The following is an 18,277-nucleotide window of genomic DNA, read 5'->3' as shown; positions in this document are numbered from 1 at the left end:
TATTCAAGTTATCAGTGTTAGTAATTTCAGTTGTGTCCAACTCTTTGTGACCCCATGAACCTGTAGCCCACCAGGCTCCTCTGTCCATGGGGATTCTCCAGGCAAGAACACTGGAGTGGGTAGCCATTCCCTTCTCCAGGGGATCTTTCTGACCCAGGGGTCAAACTCAGGTCTCCTGCATCAGGCAGATGCTTTAACATCTAAGCCACCAGGGAAGCCCAAGTCAAGTGAACAAACCATAAAATAAATCTCTTATTAATTTTAATCTATGTCATTCCAACTGTTTATCATGCACCACTAAGTTACAGGCACTTGGCCTGACTGACAAAAAAGAAGCCTGGTCCCTGCTATTTACAACCTGCAGACATTTTCAGGGGTTCCTTTTGGATCAAAGTCCAAATACTCTAACATGGCTACAAAGCCCCTTCTGGATCTGACTACTGCTTAACCTAGATGTGTTCTTAGGATCTTTGAACTTCTGTCCATTCCTCTTGGAAGAGCCCTGGGTTTTCACATGCACGCCCTCCTCCTGAAACTCTTACAACTCAAACTCTTCTGCTTCTCATGGTATTTCTCAAACTAGTCGTTACATCTCTAGGGGTTGCTGGAATATCTTTGGGCTTTTAAGAACTCTCTATGACAATTTTAGATTGTCTTTCCCTTTTGATGAGAATCTAAAACAGATGGCATGAAAGCATATGTTAGTGCATCTAAAAGGCCACCTTATCACCACACACCTCTGTCAAAATTTTAGCACTGACATTTGCATGATGCTCAGGATCACAGCTGTGCTGTGTAGTACTACTTTAGTTGGCAGGCGCCAGTGAGAGTGAAGGTGGACTTCATAGAAAATGAAATGTCTGAGTCTAGGAAGGACAATGATAACGTAGCGCAGTCAGCCTCCTGTGTGCACAGAACTGGCAATAGTTTGAGTAAAAGTTTCTGCGCCATGTGACAGGTCTACTGCCCACCACTTTAAGTGACTGCAAAACCTCCACTTCCATAGGTAAGTACTGGATCCCAAAAACTCAGCATCTTAGTCACCAGGACCACAATTCCGAGCAAAATGCTAAGTATCAATCACATCATCCATTACATGGAGAGGCAGCAAGCCTCCTGCGCCTAGGAGCTGAGGCTCCAGATCCAGGTGGTCAAGGATGGTGTCCTATTTCCACCCACCGCTCTGTGATCTCAGAAAGCTAACTAAACCTGCTTTACTTCACCTGTAAGATGGCCATAATCACGGCACTTACCCCAGAAGGTTGTTGTGACAGTAAACGTAACCTCTCAGCGTGGGGCCTAGCATAAGGAACTCAAGAGCGTTTGTTACTATTGTCCTGTGCAGTTATGGAGAACGCTGTGGGTTTCTTTTTGTATGTATTTTGTAATTTTAAAAAATTTATTGCTATATGAGAGTCAAAAGCCTAGGGAGTCTCTATTTAGTCTTATGTTTATACATATCCAAACATTTTAATAAAAATAATCTAAGCAGATGCTTAGGACCTGAAAGACTTTCAGTTACATAACTAATTGCTGCTTGTCCTACGAGTTAACCATCCCTCTTCTGGGAAGCTTTGCTGGTCCTGCTTCATCCCATGTATGTTCTCCTGTACTCCAGTGGCACCTGGCAGTTGTTCTGCCATCAAACTTAGCATGCATGACTGTCACTGCCTATTTAATTCTTGCTCTGGAGAAGGAAGTGCAATCCAATCCAGTATTCTTGCCTGAAGGATTCCATGGACAGAGGAGCCTCGTGGGATACAGTCCATGGGGTCACAAAGAGTTGGACACGACTGAGTGACTCACACTTTCACTTTTGTGTTCCCCACTTCGACAGGCTGTAAACTCCTCGGCAGCAAGCTCTGTGACCCCAGAACCTGACAGTGGGTGACACGTAACAAGCCATCAGCAGATAGTGAATGTAAGAATATCAGAATCAGTCACCTGGAAATCTATGATACCACTAATTCTGCTACAATTGAGGCAGAAAAAGCAGTGAGAGTTTAATTGATAAGATGGAATACAAACGAAAAAATCCTAGAGACAAGCACCCCAAAAACAAGCACCCTTGTTTTATTAAACAAGAAAAAACCCAATGGCTTTGATACCACATAAAGTTGCATAAGCACCAAGTCACCCCGCAGAAACTGAAAGTTCAGAGAAACAAAAAACAAATATTTAATCAAGGCCTGAAAATAAGATGCCAATAAATTCATCAGAAAGTAATGACTATAAAACTTGTCATAAAGAGATCTTTACAAATACATTGGCCATATTGTTTATGAATTAAAATGGGTTATTTTCATAAATGCTCTTTTTTGTTCACTTATTTATAGAAGGAAAGGCCTGTTTTTCTCCTCTTTAATGAGCTACCCTAGATAAAGCCACAAGGAGACCAGAGAACAGTGACTTTCTGGGGAAAAGTGAAAGTCGCTCAGTCGTGTCCGACTCTTTGTGACCCCATGGACTACACAGTTCATGGAATTCTCCAGGACAGAATACTGGTGTGGGTAGCCTTTCCCTTCTCCAGGAGATCTTTCCAACCCAGGTCTCCCACACTACAGGCAGTTTTTTTACCAGCTGAGCCACAAGGTAAGCCTAAGAATGATGGAGTGGGTGGCCTATCCCTTCATCAGCAGATCTCCCTGACCCAGGAATCGAACCGGGGTCTCCTGCGTTGCAGGCAGATCCTTTACCAACTGAGCTATCAGGGAAGCCCAAGCCTTTAGCAAATTCAATCATCAGTTCTCCTGTTCCTTCACTTGGATATTTTCTCTTTAGGTGACTTCCCTCCCCACACAACATGCACACTCACTCACACACACAAACACACACACACCCACACACACACAGTTGTTGCCTTAACGAACCACTGTTACTGAAGGAAGCATGTCTTAACCCCAGATAGCTGGTGCAGAAGGAAGCATATGTGGCTCTTTGAGGCTGGGACAATGTTTCCCTGGCCAGTGTCCCCAGTACGGTCAGTAGAAAGAAATGTTACTTGACCAACAACATCATTCCTAAGGCATTTTTGCCACATAGTTTGAGTTTGTACAAATTGAGGGCAAAATAATCTCAAGGAAATAGACTTTGTGCTTACTGCGTTAAATGTGGTTTTTCAGAAATTTTAAGTATTGAACCTTATTTATCTTTATCCCTCAAATGAGGGATAAAGTTCAAATTTTTTGAAAAACTCTTTTTCAGATGAGCTCAAATCTGAAAAAACCACTGAAAATACGAACATATCACAGGGTGAAGATAGTTTGTGCCTAAACACTTTATTTCTGCTTAACTGACACTTAGCATTTAAGATCTTGGACTTCGGGTTGTCAAGGCCTGCTTGGGAACTCTAGAATCTGGTGAATGGCTTCGAAATCCTAGAACACTGCTCTTTCCAGGAAACTGAGCTGCCGCTTTAGATTTGCAACCTTCCAGTCAAACAGGTCCTGTGACTTGAAGCTGATTCCCTTCTCTTCTGAGACAGCCCACTGTTCTTGCTGTTAGTATCTGTCAGTGCCAGCGTCTCTCCACCCTCAGTCTTGTCCTTCGCTTGAGAACCGCATTTCTTCTCTGGACATTCGCAAGAGGCTGCCAAGCGTTTCTAATCTGGATCACTTCCAGTCTGTCTGGACTGCTACTAGAGTGATCTTTCATACACACAAACGGGATCATTAGACACAACCTACCATACACATAGTTATAATTTTTTAACAACTTCTGAATGCTTCAGAATGCTATCCAACTCCTCAGTAAGATGTTCAAGGTCCTCTGAAATGTGGTTCTTCCTGCCTTTCCATCTCATCTCTTTCCACTCCCCTAACATGCTAGATATTATGAAGCAATAATAAATAATAACATAATAAATTAATAATTAGTAGTTAGCATTTACTGATAGCTTACTATGAGCCAGGCACTGTTCAGAGAGCTATTAAGTTGGATTATCTCGTTGAATACCTTAGCAGATGCATTTAGATAACTCACACACAGATCTTAACACATACCGGAGAGCTTTACTAGTAATTAAGTCCTTTAAACCTCATAACAAACCTATGGTAGATACTATTATTACTCCCATTTGCCAAATGAGGAAATCAATGTGCAGACAGATTGAGCAACAAGCTCAAGGTCACACAGGTCACAAATGAGGCAGCTTGAACTGGAGCCCAGCCAGCGCCCACAAAAGGCTGGGTCTCCCACCATGATATAATGCAGCCTTTGGCAGACCCTCCACCCCACCAGGCCAACTTCCACCCCACTAGGCCACCCTCTCCGAGGGAGCTGTATCTGCTCCTGCTTTCCTTCCTGCTCGGGACGTCTACCACTCTCCGCTCTATTCACATAACTCCCATCCTTCAAAGTCTACCTAAAAATCACCTTCTCCTTCAAAACTGTGGCCACCTTTGAGCTCTCTCCTTCCTGTCTATACCCTATGGCATATTATTGTCTACACCAAATATTTTGCCATTAAAATTCTGTTTCATTTTGAGCTTTGCTAAATATGATTTTGCATGGTTCTTCATCTTAAGTGGATTTTGGGCCTCCAACAAAACTATGAGCTCCTGGAAGGTACCAACCAGGTAACGTATATCTGAAATTTCCCACAGCACCCAACATTGCAATGGATTCATATAGATGCTTCACATATTCTTGTTGAATTGAAGTATAAAATGAAGTCAGGTCCCTCTTCCCTATGTGGCAGATTTACTCAATTGCACAGTATAACCATATCATTAAACATGGGTTATTAACATATGCAAAATGGTACTCTGAATAAAATCTGAGTTTGCCCAATTATGCTTTATTTTTCCTGCTTAATTAACACTGCACATTGGAAAAAACAGAAGAATATTAAAAAAGAGAGATTTAGGAGTAAAGTTCAAGTTCCCTTAATTAAAACCATTGAAATAGGCCTCTTTCTGATATAGCTAAAAAATAAAATTGGTTCTTCCTTGCAACTGTCATTAAAAATCACTTAATTTAGTTCAAATTTAATCTGTGTTTAGCATAATGACGCAGATCTACCCTAACCTGGATAAACAGCATCTATCTACAGCATAGCGGAACCCCTTTGGCAGTATCCCCACACGTGGCGATTAATCCACTGTATCTTTGCTGTAACCTACTTGGCTGTGTCAGCTCCGCTGGTTATTAAGGTGTTAATCAAAAGCTCATGGCCGTATCTTGCAGCCACGTGAAGAGGAGTGTTACCATCCTTATCCACACAGTCAATTTCACCTCCTGAAAGAGATATTTTAATACAGAATAACGTAAGGATTCATGTTGACTCAGATAATACACTCACATTGACTAAATGTTGATTTCATTTCTATTCTGTGCATCTCTGCTCTCAAGGACAAGAATGCTTTTTAAGGGAACAAGTCACCATCCAAAGTTGTAATATTATTAAATCTGCAGGGAAGGAAGTCTATCAGAAATGCTTTTTAAAAACCTTTCCACATTGTATTATTTAAGAATCTAAAATCTTACAACTAGATTCCCTCTCTAAATAAACAATGTAATCAAATTCCATAAAATGCATCTCTGAAGACATATTCAGTTTTAATTTTACTTGCCGAATTAAAGACCTATGTAAATCTTATGCTACAGCATAAGAACCAAAGGAATAGAATTCAAGAAAAGATTTTAAGTAGTTTGATTATCTAGTTTAATATATGATGACTAAAATGAGTAAAAGCATAAACTATAAAGTATCCATATTTATCAAAACTATCACATTAATTACCTACAGTTCTTTTAATAATATAGTAGTTCCATTTTATTTTATTGTATATTGCCTCCTTTTCCCCAAATTCTTATTTTACTATGTCTCTTTCTTTCTCTCCCCTTTTCATATATGTGAAAAGACATATAATATGTAATAAATGGAATACAATTAGTCTATTAATTTATTTAAAGAATCATTTAGAAATGAGTTAGACATCATGGATTTCACCTCTAAGAACAAAGACAGTCTCCCGTATAACCACAATACCATCATACACTATAACTATTGTACCCAAGAAATTTAAGATACCATAATTTTGTGTAACATACAGTGTGTATTTCAATTGCCCCCAAAAATGTGCTTTATAATTGTTTTTTTTAAATCCAGGATTCAATCAAAGATTCTGACAGCATTTAGTTGTCACGTCTCTTTAGATTCTTATCATCTGGAACAGTCTTCCTGCCTTTTATGCATGTATGTAGGTATCTCTCAAGTTATTGATGTTTTTGGAGACTAGGCCAGGAGTCATATACGATATAGTGCATTCTGGTATTGTCTGGTTATTTCCTCCTTATCAGATTCAGGCTAAATATTTTGGCAAGAATATCCCAAAGTTGAAATGCACTTCCCATCCCATCTCCACAGCACACACATAGGATCAAGCTAGTCCGTTACCGGATGATACAAATAGAATTACTTACAAAGGGTACAGACCGTCAGTTTGGGAAGATGAAACAGTTCTGCAAATGGATAGTGGTTACGGCTGCGCAACTATGTGAATGTACTTAATGCCACAGTACCATATACTTAAAAATAGTTTAAATGGTAAATTTAATGCTAAATGTATTTTACCACGATTTAAAAAAAGGGGGCTTGATTACTTGGCTAAGGTGATGCCTGCTCGCACTCTCCACTGCAAAATGTCTTTTCCCTTTTAATAATTAGCAAAAAATTTGTGGGTGATACTTCCAAACTGTGCGAATATCCACTTTCCCAACAAAGTATCCCACAATGATTTCAGCATAAACAGGGAGCACTCTGTTCAAAAGTTATCTGAATTCTTTATTCTGTGTGCTTCTATTATCAATTTGATACAGTCTCATTTGACTGTGGGCTTCCCAGGTGGCGCTGCTGGTAAAGAAACTGTTTGCCTATGCAGGAGACCTAAGAAACGTGGGTTCAATCCCTGGGTGGGGAAGACCCCCTGGAGAAGCGCATGGCAATCCACTCCAGTATTCTTGCCTGGAGAATCCCATGGACAGAGAAGCTTGGCAGGCTAAAGTTCATAGTATCACAGAGTTGGACACGACTGAAGTGACTTAGCACTCATTTGATTTTGCCTTCAAATATTTTACTGGCTCTGATTTAACTTTATTGAATACATAAAACATGTGTTTCAAAAGTCTATACTTTTAAAAAGCCTCATTTCTATCCCTTCCACTTCACCTTCAACCACATCCTATAGTAATTAATCATTTTCACTAGTTTTCATTTATGCTTTCTGTATTTCTCTTCGTAAAAACTAAACAGATTCTTTTATGTCATGCCTTTTTTTCCTCCCCACTTAACAATGTACCCTGGAATTCACTCCTAGAGATCACTTCTTTGGATATCTTCCTCATTTTGTATGACTTGTTTTTCATTGCAAGGATGTATTAGTTAAGTAAACCAGTCTGGTATAGATGAACATTTAAGTAGCAAAAATAATTTTGCTATTATCAGGAATGCTGCAGTGAATAACTTTACGCAAATATTGTTTTGTATTTGTTGAGTGCATCTTCAGAATAAATTATTAGAAAGGGGATTTCTAGGTCAAAGAAATGAGTATATGGTTTTATTAGATTTTGCCACATATCCTTCTCTAGGTGCTGTACAACTTTGCACTCATGTGAGCAATGTGTAAGAGTTTCTTTTTCTTCAGTCTTGCCAAGCTTTTGAATCTATTCCATGGAACGAGTGAAAACCGGTTTCTCACATGTAGTCTTTATTTACATTTCTCCTGCTAAGGAAGTCAACAATGTTTTCATATACTAAAGGGCCATTGTTTATCTTTTTCTATGAACCATTTGTTCATGACTTTTGCCCATTTTTCTAAGTGTGTGTGTGTGTGTGTGTTTGTGTGTGTGTGTGTGTATGTGATCTTTTTATTCCTTAATTTTTAAAGGTTCTTAAGAGTTGGGAGATTACCCATTTAGCAGTAATACTTGTTACAAATATTTTTGTCCTAGATTTTCTTTGTCTTTGGTGTTTTACGCTGAAAGTTTGTTTTATAATTTATAAAAGTTTATTTTATAAAGTTTGTTTTATATAATATAATTTATAATTTTATTGTATTTAGATTTTGCATTGTGGTTTAAAAAGTTTTCCCCACATCCTAGCAATACAGAAACTGACACATGTGAAAATATTTGCTATATGTATTACTGATAATCAAGTAAACTTTCAAGTATTTTAAGAGCGTCTGAAAATCAAGGAATAAGGAGGAATTAAGGAGAGGAAGGAATGGGGAGTGATTGCTAAATAGGATGAGGTTCTGGGGGGCAGATGATGAAAATGTTCTGGAACTAGACAATGGTGATGACTGAAAAGCCATGTGAAGATACTGAGATCCAATGAATCACACACTTTACAATGATGAGCTCTTATAGTACATGGAAGTTATATCCCAATCATAAAGGAAGGGCCTGAGGAAAGCTAGAGGGAAGGGGAGGGAGTAAAGGACAGGGAGCATACCACGGAGAAAAAACACACACTGTGTGCTCGAGCTTACGGAAGACCGTGTGCACGTCCGCTTTCAATGAGAGCACCTGAGATACTGGGGCACCAAACATAAATTAGTCTAAGACTTCATTTCCTGACTATCCTGCTCATAAACAAATCTCTCCATCATTATGGAAAGCAGTTAAGTTATTGGATTATCAGCTCATGCTCTTAGATATCAGGTATTTTCAGTTCAGTTCAGTGGCTCAGTTGTGTTCAACTCTTTGTGACCCCATGAACTGCAGCATGCCAGGCCTCCCTGTCCATCACAAACTCCCGCAGTTCACTCAAACTCATGCCCATCGAGTCGGTGATGCCATCCAGCCATCTTATCCTCTGTCGTCCCCTTCTCCTCCTGCCCCCACTCCCTCCCAACATCAGGGTCTTTTCCAACGAGTCAACTCTTCACATGAGGTGGTCAAACTACTGGAGTTTCAGCTGTAGCATCAGTCCTTCCAATGAACACCCAGGACTGATCTCCTTTAGGATGAAGATCCTTGCATCTCCTTGCAGTCCAAGGGACTCTCAAGAGTCTTCTCCAACACCACAGTTCAAAAGCATCCATTTTCGGCGCTCAGCTTTCCTCACAGTCCAACTCTCACATCCACATATGACCACTGGAAAAACCATAGTCTTGACCAGACGGACCTTTGTTGGCAAAGTAATGTCTCTGCTTTTTAATATGCTATCTAGGTTGGTCATAACTTTCCTTCCAAGGAGTAAGCGTCTTTTAATTTCATGGCTGCAGTCATCATCTGCAGTGATTTTGGAGCCCAAAAAATAAAGTCTGACACTGTTTCCACTGTCTCCCCATCTATTTCCCATGAAGTGATGGGACCAGATGCCATGATCTTAGTTTTCTGAATGTTGAGCTTTAAGCCAACTTTTTCACTCTCCTCTTTCACTTTCATCAAGAGGCTCTATAGTTCTCTTCACTTTCTGCCATAAGGGTGGTGTCATCTGCATATCTGAGGTTATTGATATTTCTCCCGGCAATCAGGTATTTTAGAGTAGGTCAAATCTTCAGCTTTACCTCATTATCAATTATATTGAACTAACTAAACTAAGCTGATGTTTTAAAACTAAAATATATCATTTTAAGATACTAATACTATAATGTTTGGTTATGTATCTAAACTATACATACACATTTATACATTCCAGAATAAGAAATACAAAATCCTGAGAAATGTAAATATTCTATAAATGGCTTAGATCTAAAAAGATATTAAACATTTACTTTAAATAATATTACTGAGAAAGTAATTTTCTCATTGTAGAAAATTTAGAAGATGCTGTAAAATACAAAAAAGAAAACAGAAGGCATCTATAAATTCACTGATTATTTTGAGGTAATCAGTATTAATATTCTGGATATTTCCTTTCAGTTGTTTGTGTGTATGTGCATTTATGTGTGAAGACATTTCCTATGGTTAAGATCATAGAATACAAAGAGTTTTGTATCCTGACTTCCCCCTTAATATTACATCACAAACACTTCCCATGTTATTAATTTGTTTCATTAAAATAACTGCAAATCTCCATGATATCAGTATTTAGAGAATTTACTTAGAAAGGCCCCAATTACAAGGCATTTAGGCTATGCCCAATTTTGCCACCAGGAAAAACACAGGAATGAACATAATTATACATAATTTTATCCACATTTTAGATTATCTCCTCCAGCAGCGTTTTCAGAAGCAGTACTACTAGATTGGAAGTATGAGTATTTTTACGGCCCTTGATGGACACTGGGAAATTGCTTCTGAGAAAGTCTGTGCCCACTTGTACTCCCGTTAGCAGTATATGTGAGAACCAAAAAGAAGCCATTGCAAGTCTTTTCAGATCTAAGGAAAGAACACTAACTCCCAGGCCACAACACTATCTCTTATGATATGACCATTATAAAATCTTCAAATAACAGCTGCAAGGCCCTTCCTTCTAATGAATCCTACTATGACCACCAATCCCCTAAGATTTATTTCCAACAAGCAATATTCTTTCTAGCCAGGTATGTTGGTAAATCAGAGTTACTGAATGAGATTCTTTCCTAAAAAGTGAAATAATTACAAATATGTGTGGCCTTTGTAGAAGGGGAAGATGTTTAAAAAAACTCCAATCAGTACATCCGTTTACACAGGATTTAGGATGTTTCACTTCACAGCCAAGACTTCAGCATGTGCCAATAAATGTACACATTTGGATTTTGCAACTTAATAGCTGTTCACAAAACAATAATCCCTTTTTGACTTTGTGACAGAGAAACATAAATGGCAGCTTGAGTAGAAATGCTGATCTTTCCTCAAATCTTTGTCTCTGCAGCAAAGTATTGATTTTTAAAACCAGTTGCTCAAATATATAGACTATGATCATTTCCATAAAAGTAATTACATATCTTTATATGTACATTTTTAAATACATGTAAAAAATCTGGACGTTTCATCAAATTGTCAATAGAAATTATTGGGTGGGATTAAGGAGACACTTTGATGGGGATCTCTTTAATAATTTAAATTTACTCTGTAGTGAGCATGTGTTCATTTTATTGGAGAAGGAAATGGAAATCCACTTCAGGTTTCTTGCCTGGAGAATTTCATGGACTAAAGAGCCTAGCAGGCTACAATCAAGAAAAATAATAACACAAAATTAGTTACTGCAGATTTTTCAGTTCAGTCGCTCAGTCGTGTCAGACTCTCTGCGATCCCATGGACTGCAGTACTCCAGGCTTCCCTATCCATCACCAATTCCTAGAGCTTGCTCAAACCCATGTCCATCGAGTCAGTGATACCATCCAACCATCTCATTCTCTGTCATCCCTTTCTCCTCCTGCCTTCAATTTTTTCCAGCATCAGGGTTTTTCCCAAATGAGTCAGTTCTTCCAATCCGGTAGACAAAGTATTGGAGCTTCAGCATCAGTCCTTCCAAAGAATATTCAGGGTTGATTTCCTTTACGATTGACTGGTTTGATCTCTACTGCAAACTTTTAGGGACTCAAGAAATAGCTGACAATAATTTAAATTTAGAAGCATCCAATTTAGATCATTTTTATGCCCTGGGGACAGGCAGTCACTTGGTCTCCATGGATACCTCAGAGCAATCCAGGATACAGGTACCCATGTGAGAGGTGCCCACAGTGGTCAGCCTAAAAGGTCCACCTACGGAGCTGATCGAAAAGTGGAACCTCAAAAAAATCTTTGTCCTGGACAAACACTACATTGCTCATGTCCTTCTGAGCCAAGTGTTAAGGGCTCCATGTTCATCAGCCTCAAATATTTCAAAAATAAGACAGGAAAAGAGAAAAGTGAAAAATACTGGAAAGGATGGTCTAGGGGATTTGAGCTGATAAAGTTTCTTTGCTGTCACTACCATTTCATAAGTTAATTTAAAACTGTAAAAATATGGGTAATTATCTTTAATTGTCCTTTAAAATATATTTCTGGAAAACATCATAACTTAGTAGGAAAATAGAGACTATTTGTTATTCAGAAATATGTTTAGGACCTCTAGATAAATGAATTTCTATTTTATGGTCACTCCCAAAGCTATCCATTTTCATTTGAAAATCTTTAACAGTTGCTTAGAATTCAAATATCTTTACTCTTTATTTGAAAGTTGCAAGTTAAATGTTGGTAATCCAGCATTGATAATTAGTGAGGAAAATAAACATTTGTGGGTTTAGGCACAGGCAGAGCATATAGGAAGAGATGATTTATGCAGCATTATCCAAGCATTCATCTGAAATTAGCTTTTCATTGCACAAACAAGAATAGTCATCTTATTAAGCTGCCTTGGAAGGGCTATGAGCCCAAATACAAAAAATCTCACAATGAATCATCCTAACCTATCCCTTGGCTCCTCCTTTTCAAACTCTATTTATTTTTAAAGCTTCTATGAAAAAAAAAAGCATCATTTTGAACTTTTGTAACCTGCTGGGCAGCATCTAAGGCAGCTGCTTGTGCAAATGGCTGGATCAAATGCCTTCTGATGTCAAATTATGTCTTCATTTAATTCTTTCCCTCTCTGGTTCTGACAATGCAGCTTCAGATAACAAACAATATGACTGAACAGCAGAGGCACTCTTTATTTATTAACTTAAAAAAGAGTTTTTAAAAGTGATCACCTTACCAGAACTGAATGATTGGGGGGGCGGGTGGGGAAGGTATTATAAAGACCAATAGCCCTGACTAGAGAGCAATCAGAGAAGCAGAGAAATGCTACAAAAAGTCCATATTATCAGAGCAATTTAACAAAACAAACACCAAGCATGTCCCTCAGCAGGTCTCAGGACCAAGTGATGCCCCCACGGGGGATGGGCATTCAGGGTCCTGCCGCGTAGGGGTCCGCTCTGGAGGATGGACACCAGGCCCTGGGGGTGTGAGTCTCTGGACTTTCCCCAAAAGGAAACCAACAAAGAGGAGGAAAGAAAAGAGCTTCCTGTTCTTGTCCCTAAGGGCTTTTTTTTAATGTCAAATGGAAGAACTCACAGTTCTCACATGTGTAACAAATGCAAAGAATTGTTGGCTGAGAGAAGAGAATGCCATTTATCCTTTTATAGGGATGACTCCATGCCAAATACAAGCAACTCTTAAATAGAATTCAAATTTTAAAAAAAATTTTAACATGTCATTGTTCATCCAGATAACACATTTATAAGTGAGTGTTTGAGAGTTCATGTTAGTCTTCCTGAGTTCTAATCTCTGTTCCTCAACACATGTGCCAGGTGTCCCAACAAAAGTGACAACCTCTCTGCCTCAGTTTCTCCATGTTTGAAATGGAGACAATAATAGCACCTCTTTCTCATGGGGGTGGTTGGAAGGATTTATGTGGAGTGCTTAGTCAAGTGCCTGGCACAATGTGAAGAACATGCAACCATTATCATTATATATAAGAAGTTATATACTATAGCCACTATATTTTCAGTATTTTAGGACCCTGGACTCCACTCAACCCACAAAGCAAGATGCCAGGCCAGCCAAGAATAGGCTCTGAGACAAGTTCCTTGATCACAGAGGACAAGACATAGGGTCTTTTCCAGGTCTCATCCCCACTCAAAAGTCTAGCAAGAATTCTAGTAGAGAGGGCGCGGAAGTTTAAGTTCACAGGGATGGTTTGTGAAGAGATCAAAGCAGCCAGCGGCCGCCCCAAGACTGCTTTAAGCACATTAGCAGGACACAGGTCTGGCCCACAGAGACAGACCTGTAGGAAGGCAGCGCTTACAGGGTGAAAAGCTGCTCCTTCTCGGGTCTGGTCTCTAGTGCCTAAAACTGCTTCAACAGGCAACAAGGCTTTTTAATGCCATCAAGCTAAAGCCCAGTGATTATAGTCACATTAAATTTTTCGAATTGGATACCAAATAGCTCCCTGGTTTTGTTTATTTTTAAGGCAGTGGACACTGTTTCTGAAAAACAATTGAGAAATACAGTGGGATGAGTCGTTGTTGTTTAGTTGCTGAGTCGTGTCCAACTCTTTCGTGACCCCATGGACTGACTGCAGCCTGCCAGGCTCTTATGTCCACGGGATTTCCCAGGCAAGAGTACTGGAGTGGCCCGCCATTTCCTTCTACAAGAGTGGGATGAGGAAAGTGTGCAAAGGAGAGATGCCAGGGGCCGTCCCCACCTCCCTTTATTTAGAGAGAAACAAAACAAAATGGTTTTTCAGTAAAGTGAATGTTAAAGGCATACCATGTATTTCAAACTAGAATTAATAGGTGTTGTGCAGTTAATTTTCAATTACCTGTATTTGTTCACTGGAAATTTGCTGGGATTGCTTTTCTTCTATAGTTTCACTGAAGTGCTTCTAAATTTCCTGTGCCTCACTGCAGATATTTTGCTTCCTCAGCATAATTTCTCTGCATAGTGTCAAATGACTTCAGTGCCTAAGACTTAACTTGTGCATGCTAAGTCACTTCAGGCATGTCTGACTCTTCGAGACCCTGTGGACTGTAGCCCGCCAGGTTCCTTTGTCCATGGGGATTCTCCAGGCAAGAATACTGGAGTCGGTTGTCGTGTCCTCCTGCAGGGGATCTTCCTGATAATACCACTAATGCTTCAAGTGTATGCCATTCAATATTCTTACAGATGACAGGAAGATGGGTCTAAGAAACTGACTAATGTCTTAGTTTTGAGATCTAGAAATGTGGGTCAACTAAAGATAGTTTAGGAACTGCTGAATTTATGTGAAATGTCAGCAAAAATCTGAACTAAACCTGTTTTGTTTTTTTTTTCCAAGTGTCTTCAAGATTAGCTAAGATAACAGAAGTTGTGCTAGCAAAGTCAGTGCACTCCCAGATTCTGGCCATTACCCTCTAATAGGAACATGAATCATGACATGAAGTGACACTCCCTTAGTATTTTGACTGCAGAGACAACCCAATGGTTCAAACACCTTTATTGTAAGTCTGGAACATTACAAGATTCTGTGACTTTCCAAGGTCTCTGTCAAGCCTGTGATTTTATGATCCTTTATATCATGTATGTACCTGCTTTTCTGTTGAGTCATCTCATTTTTCTTACCTTTGACCAAGTAGCTTAATGAGTTTTAACTTATAAAACTATGGTGGGTTTGAAAATTTAAAAATAATTCAACTTTGCTGTTAGAAAATGCCTGATACTTATCTTTACTAGTTTATGAGTAGAACATGCAGGATCTTAAGCCTATAAATCATTTCCAGTTTCAAAACTCACATGTTCTTTGAATAGGAATTGACTATGAAACTTATGGTTCTATGCCCTTTTTCCTAAGCCCTTTTTCCTCCTTATCAGATGACCTGTCTGATAAGGAGCTTTTAGCCAAGTTCATCAAAGGATAGTATAAATCCAAGCTTAATAAACACTAACAGAGCATTGTATTTCATATTCAAATAACTGACAGCCAAACTCAAGTCACACCAAGAAACTGTTCCAGTAACGACACAGTAGCAGAATCTCTCTTACCATTCTGAATGAGGGTCTGCGACCGTGTGAACCTTCCGTGGACGGCTGTCATGTGAAGCGGACTTTTACCATCTTTGCTCTAAAAATTGAGAGAGAGAGAAAAAAACAATGGGCAAGTAACACCAATCTGAAACATTCCGCAATTCCCAACAGAGTGCATATGATATTGCAGGTTTCTATCTGACATCACATTTTTTTTTAAAATTAAGTACAGTTCATTTACAGTGTTGTGTTGGTTTCAGGTATTCAGCAACATGACTCAGTATATGTGTTCTTTTTCAGATTCATTTCCATTATGTGTTGTTATAAGATATTGAATAGAGTTCTCTATGCTATATAGTAGATTCTTACTGTTTATGTTATACATAACACCACATTTTAAAGAAGTTTGGAGAAATGGAAATTATTCTAGAGAAGAACTGCAGAATTTTTAGTTACACTGGCAATTTTTAAACTACCCTGGTTTACACTGAGGAAATCATCTGAAATGTTTTTTCATCTCCTGTGGTCTACTAATAAATGTTTCCTTCAAGGAGGTTTTTTTTTTTTCAACTTTAAGAAAAATTGAAGTGTAGTTAATATACAATGTTGTGTTAGTTTCCAGTGTACATCAAAGTGAATATGTATACATATATCTTTTTCATATCTTTTCCATTATAGTTTATTATAGTGTTTTTTCAACTCTTGTCTGCTGTAAATTAAAAAAAGACAAATGATGTATTAACTTGTTTGGTCCTCTTTGTCCTAAAGATGACTAAACTGCTATAAATCATTGCAACTTTCAAAACTGACCTGAAATCCTCCACCATTATCTACATTTTAATTCCAAAGAGGGAAAAGAAAACACTTCTTTTTATTATCGCAATAAAGAAACATTTACTCCACTTAACTCATTAGAAATTATAGGATTAAGATATGCAGTAGTTTAGCAAATTGCCATTTTAATGATCAGCTGGAAATGTGCTGAATTTATACACCACCTCTTTATCACTCAAGTTATGACGGCATTCTCTGATATAGGTTAAGGCAAAACATGGAAAATGTACAGAGTCTACCCACTAGTCAGCACTGCACCAAATACCAAAGTTCTACACTTTTAATTAAGTAGTATTTGTTTATAGAATTTTCTAAAAACAGTAATACCCATGAAAATATTAGTTACTTTAGACACAAAGTATCCCCAACTGAGAGAATATACTATGTATTCTTTGATTCAGATATTATTTTTAAAACCAAAAATAAATTTATGTAACTGCTATTTTTCTAAGTCTCAGAAGAAATGTTTTCCTACTCCTGAGCTTAAAATACAAGATTTTAAAAGCACAAGTTCATTTTTGTGATGAAACTCATATACTTGTGTTTTAAAATGATTCTTTTAAAAATGCTACAATGGAAAGCAAATAATCACTTAAATATTTCAAATAGTGAACCACAGACTAGGAATCATTCAGGGTTCTTGGTAGGAATGTGAATCCTGGGTCCTAGCTCAGATTTACAGAATCAGAACCGATTTCATTTCTAACTTTCACAGCACACTAAAGTTTAGGAGCAGCTGCTTTTGACTGTGGACTGGAATAGCTTATAAAACCACAAGGTTGAACAGAAGAATTTTTATTATGTATCCCGTAAGTCTAGACTGAAGAGGAGCTACGTATAACCTATGCCAAGGGAAGCTAGTCAAAGCTGCTGCTGCTGTGTGCTCACTAAGTCAGTCCCGACTCTTCTGGAGCACTGCGCTCAGTCCTGTCTGACTCACTGAGACCCCACGGACTGCAGCCCTGCCTGGCTCCTCTGTCCATGCGATTTTTCAGGCAAGAATATGGGGCGGAGGGTGGGTGGGGTGGGTGTTGCCATTTCCTTCTCCAGGGGATCTTCCCAACCCAGGGATTGAACTCACGTCTCCTATATTGCAGGCAGTCTCCTGCATTGCAGGCAGATTCTTTATCAGTTGAGACCCCAGGGAACCCCAACTCTTTTGGTAACTGCATATTGAGTGAAATAAATCATCATTATAGTGGAAGATTCTCAGGTTGATGGGGAAAAATAGAAATAGGATCTTTTCTCTGTGTTAATCTTGTATGATTATAGCCTGAATGGAAAAGATTTAGAAAGTAAAGGAAGATGGAAGCAAACTTGAAAATTACTGAAATAATATTTTTGGGGGGAAAGGAGCATTAACCGAAAAATAAGAATACGATGCCATCACCAACCACAAAATATACAATGGAGGAGAGATCCTAAAAGCTATCTGATTACAGAGTCTGCACCTTAGATGGGAGAAATGCAGACAATTCGAAACACTCAAAAGTCTGGGAACCACTTAGGAATGAGGATTTAAGACATATTTCCCTCCAACAAAAAAGTGATGACAGTCCAAGACTCTTGAGAGAGAAAACAGAAATTGCAGAGTTGACATTCATTTGTCCCTAGGTGGTGCTATTTCTTTAAATTTTGCTCCAGTATCTTCTCTTAAATTTAAGATGAAAATATAACTAATTAGCATTTAGTTAAATATACATAAAGCCATAAATACTTCAGTGTTTAGATAATACCTTTATCAATATTTAAGCAAGAGTTTTCCATGCCTAGGAAAGAGCTGAAAGGCTAGCAGTCACCACTAACCTGGAGGCTGCTAAGCTGCAGTCAGAGAGCCCCAGGGAGCACAGCTTACAAAGCTTTCCCCACTACGGAGAGAGTGAAGACCACACCCTTTCCCCTTGGAGTGACTGTGCCTTTGGTAAAGGGGCAGAGATGCCCATTTTAGGTAAAATTAAAACAACGGCAATATGGTCAACGGTGATGTTTGCTTCAGATCTATTCTTGAAGATCTTTGCCTGAGCTCATCTGCTACTAAGGCCAG

General features: G+C 38.6%; 1 protein-coding gene across 6 annotated transcripts in view; it reads right to left on the bottom strand.

Annotated features, from left to right (window-relative positions):
- Positions 1-18,277, bottom strand: part of ANKRD44 (ankyrin repeat domain 44) — a 305,459-nt gene that overhangs the window by 88,522 nt on the left and 198,660 nt on the right. For all 6 annotated transcript variants that reach the window (XM_065930903.1, XM_065930904.1, XM_065930905.1 and 3 more), the window contains exons 9-10: positions 15,418-15,496; positions 5,124-5,238 (exon numbers count right to left, since the gene is read on the bottom strand). In XM_065930903.1, the coding sequence (XP_065786975.1) occupies positions 5,124-5,238; positions 15,418-15,496 (194 nt within the window). The remainder of the gene's footprint in view (positions 1-5,123; positions 5,239-15,417; positions 15,497-18,277) is intronic.

Source organism: Muntiacus reevesi, chromosome 3 (genome assembly GCF_963930625.1).
Source record: "Muntiacus reevesi chromosome 3, mMunRee1.1, whole genome shotgun sequence".
Lineage (NCBI taxonomy): Eukaryota > Metazoa > Chordata > Mammalia > Artiodactyla > Cervidae > Muntiacus > Muntiacus reevesi.
This window is presented reverse-complemented; position numbering and strand designations above follow the sequence as displayed.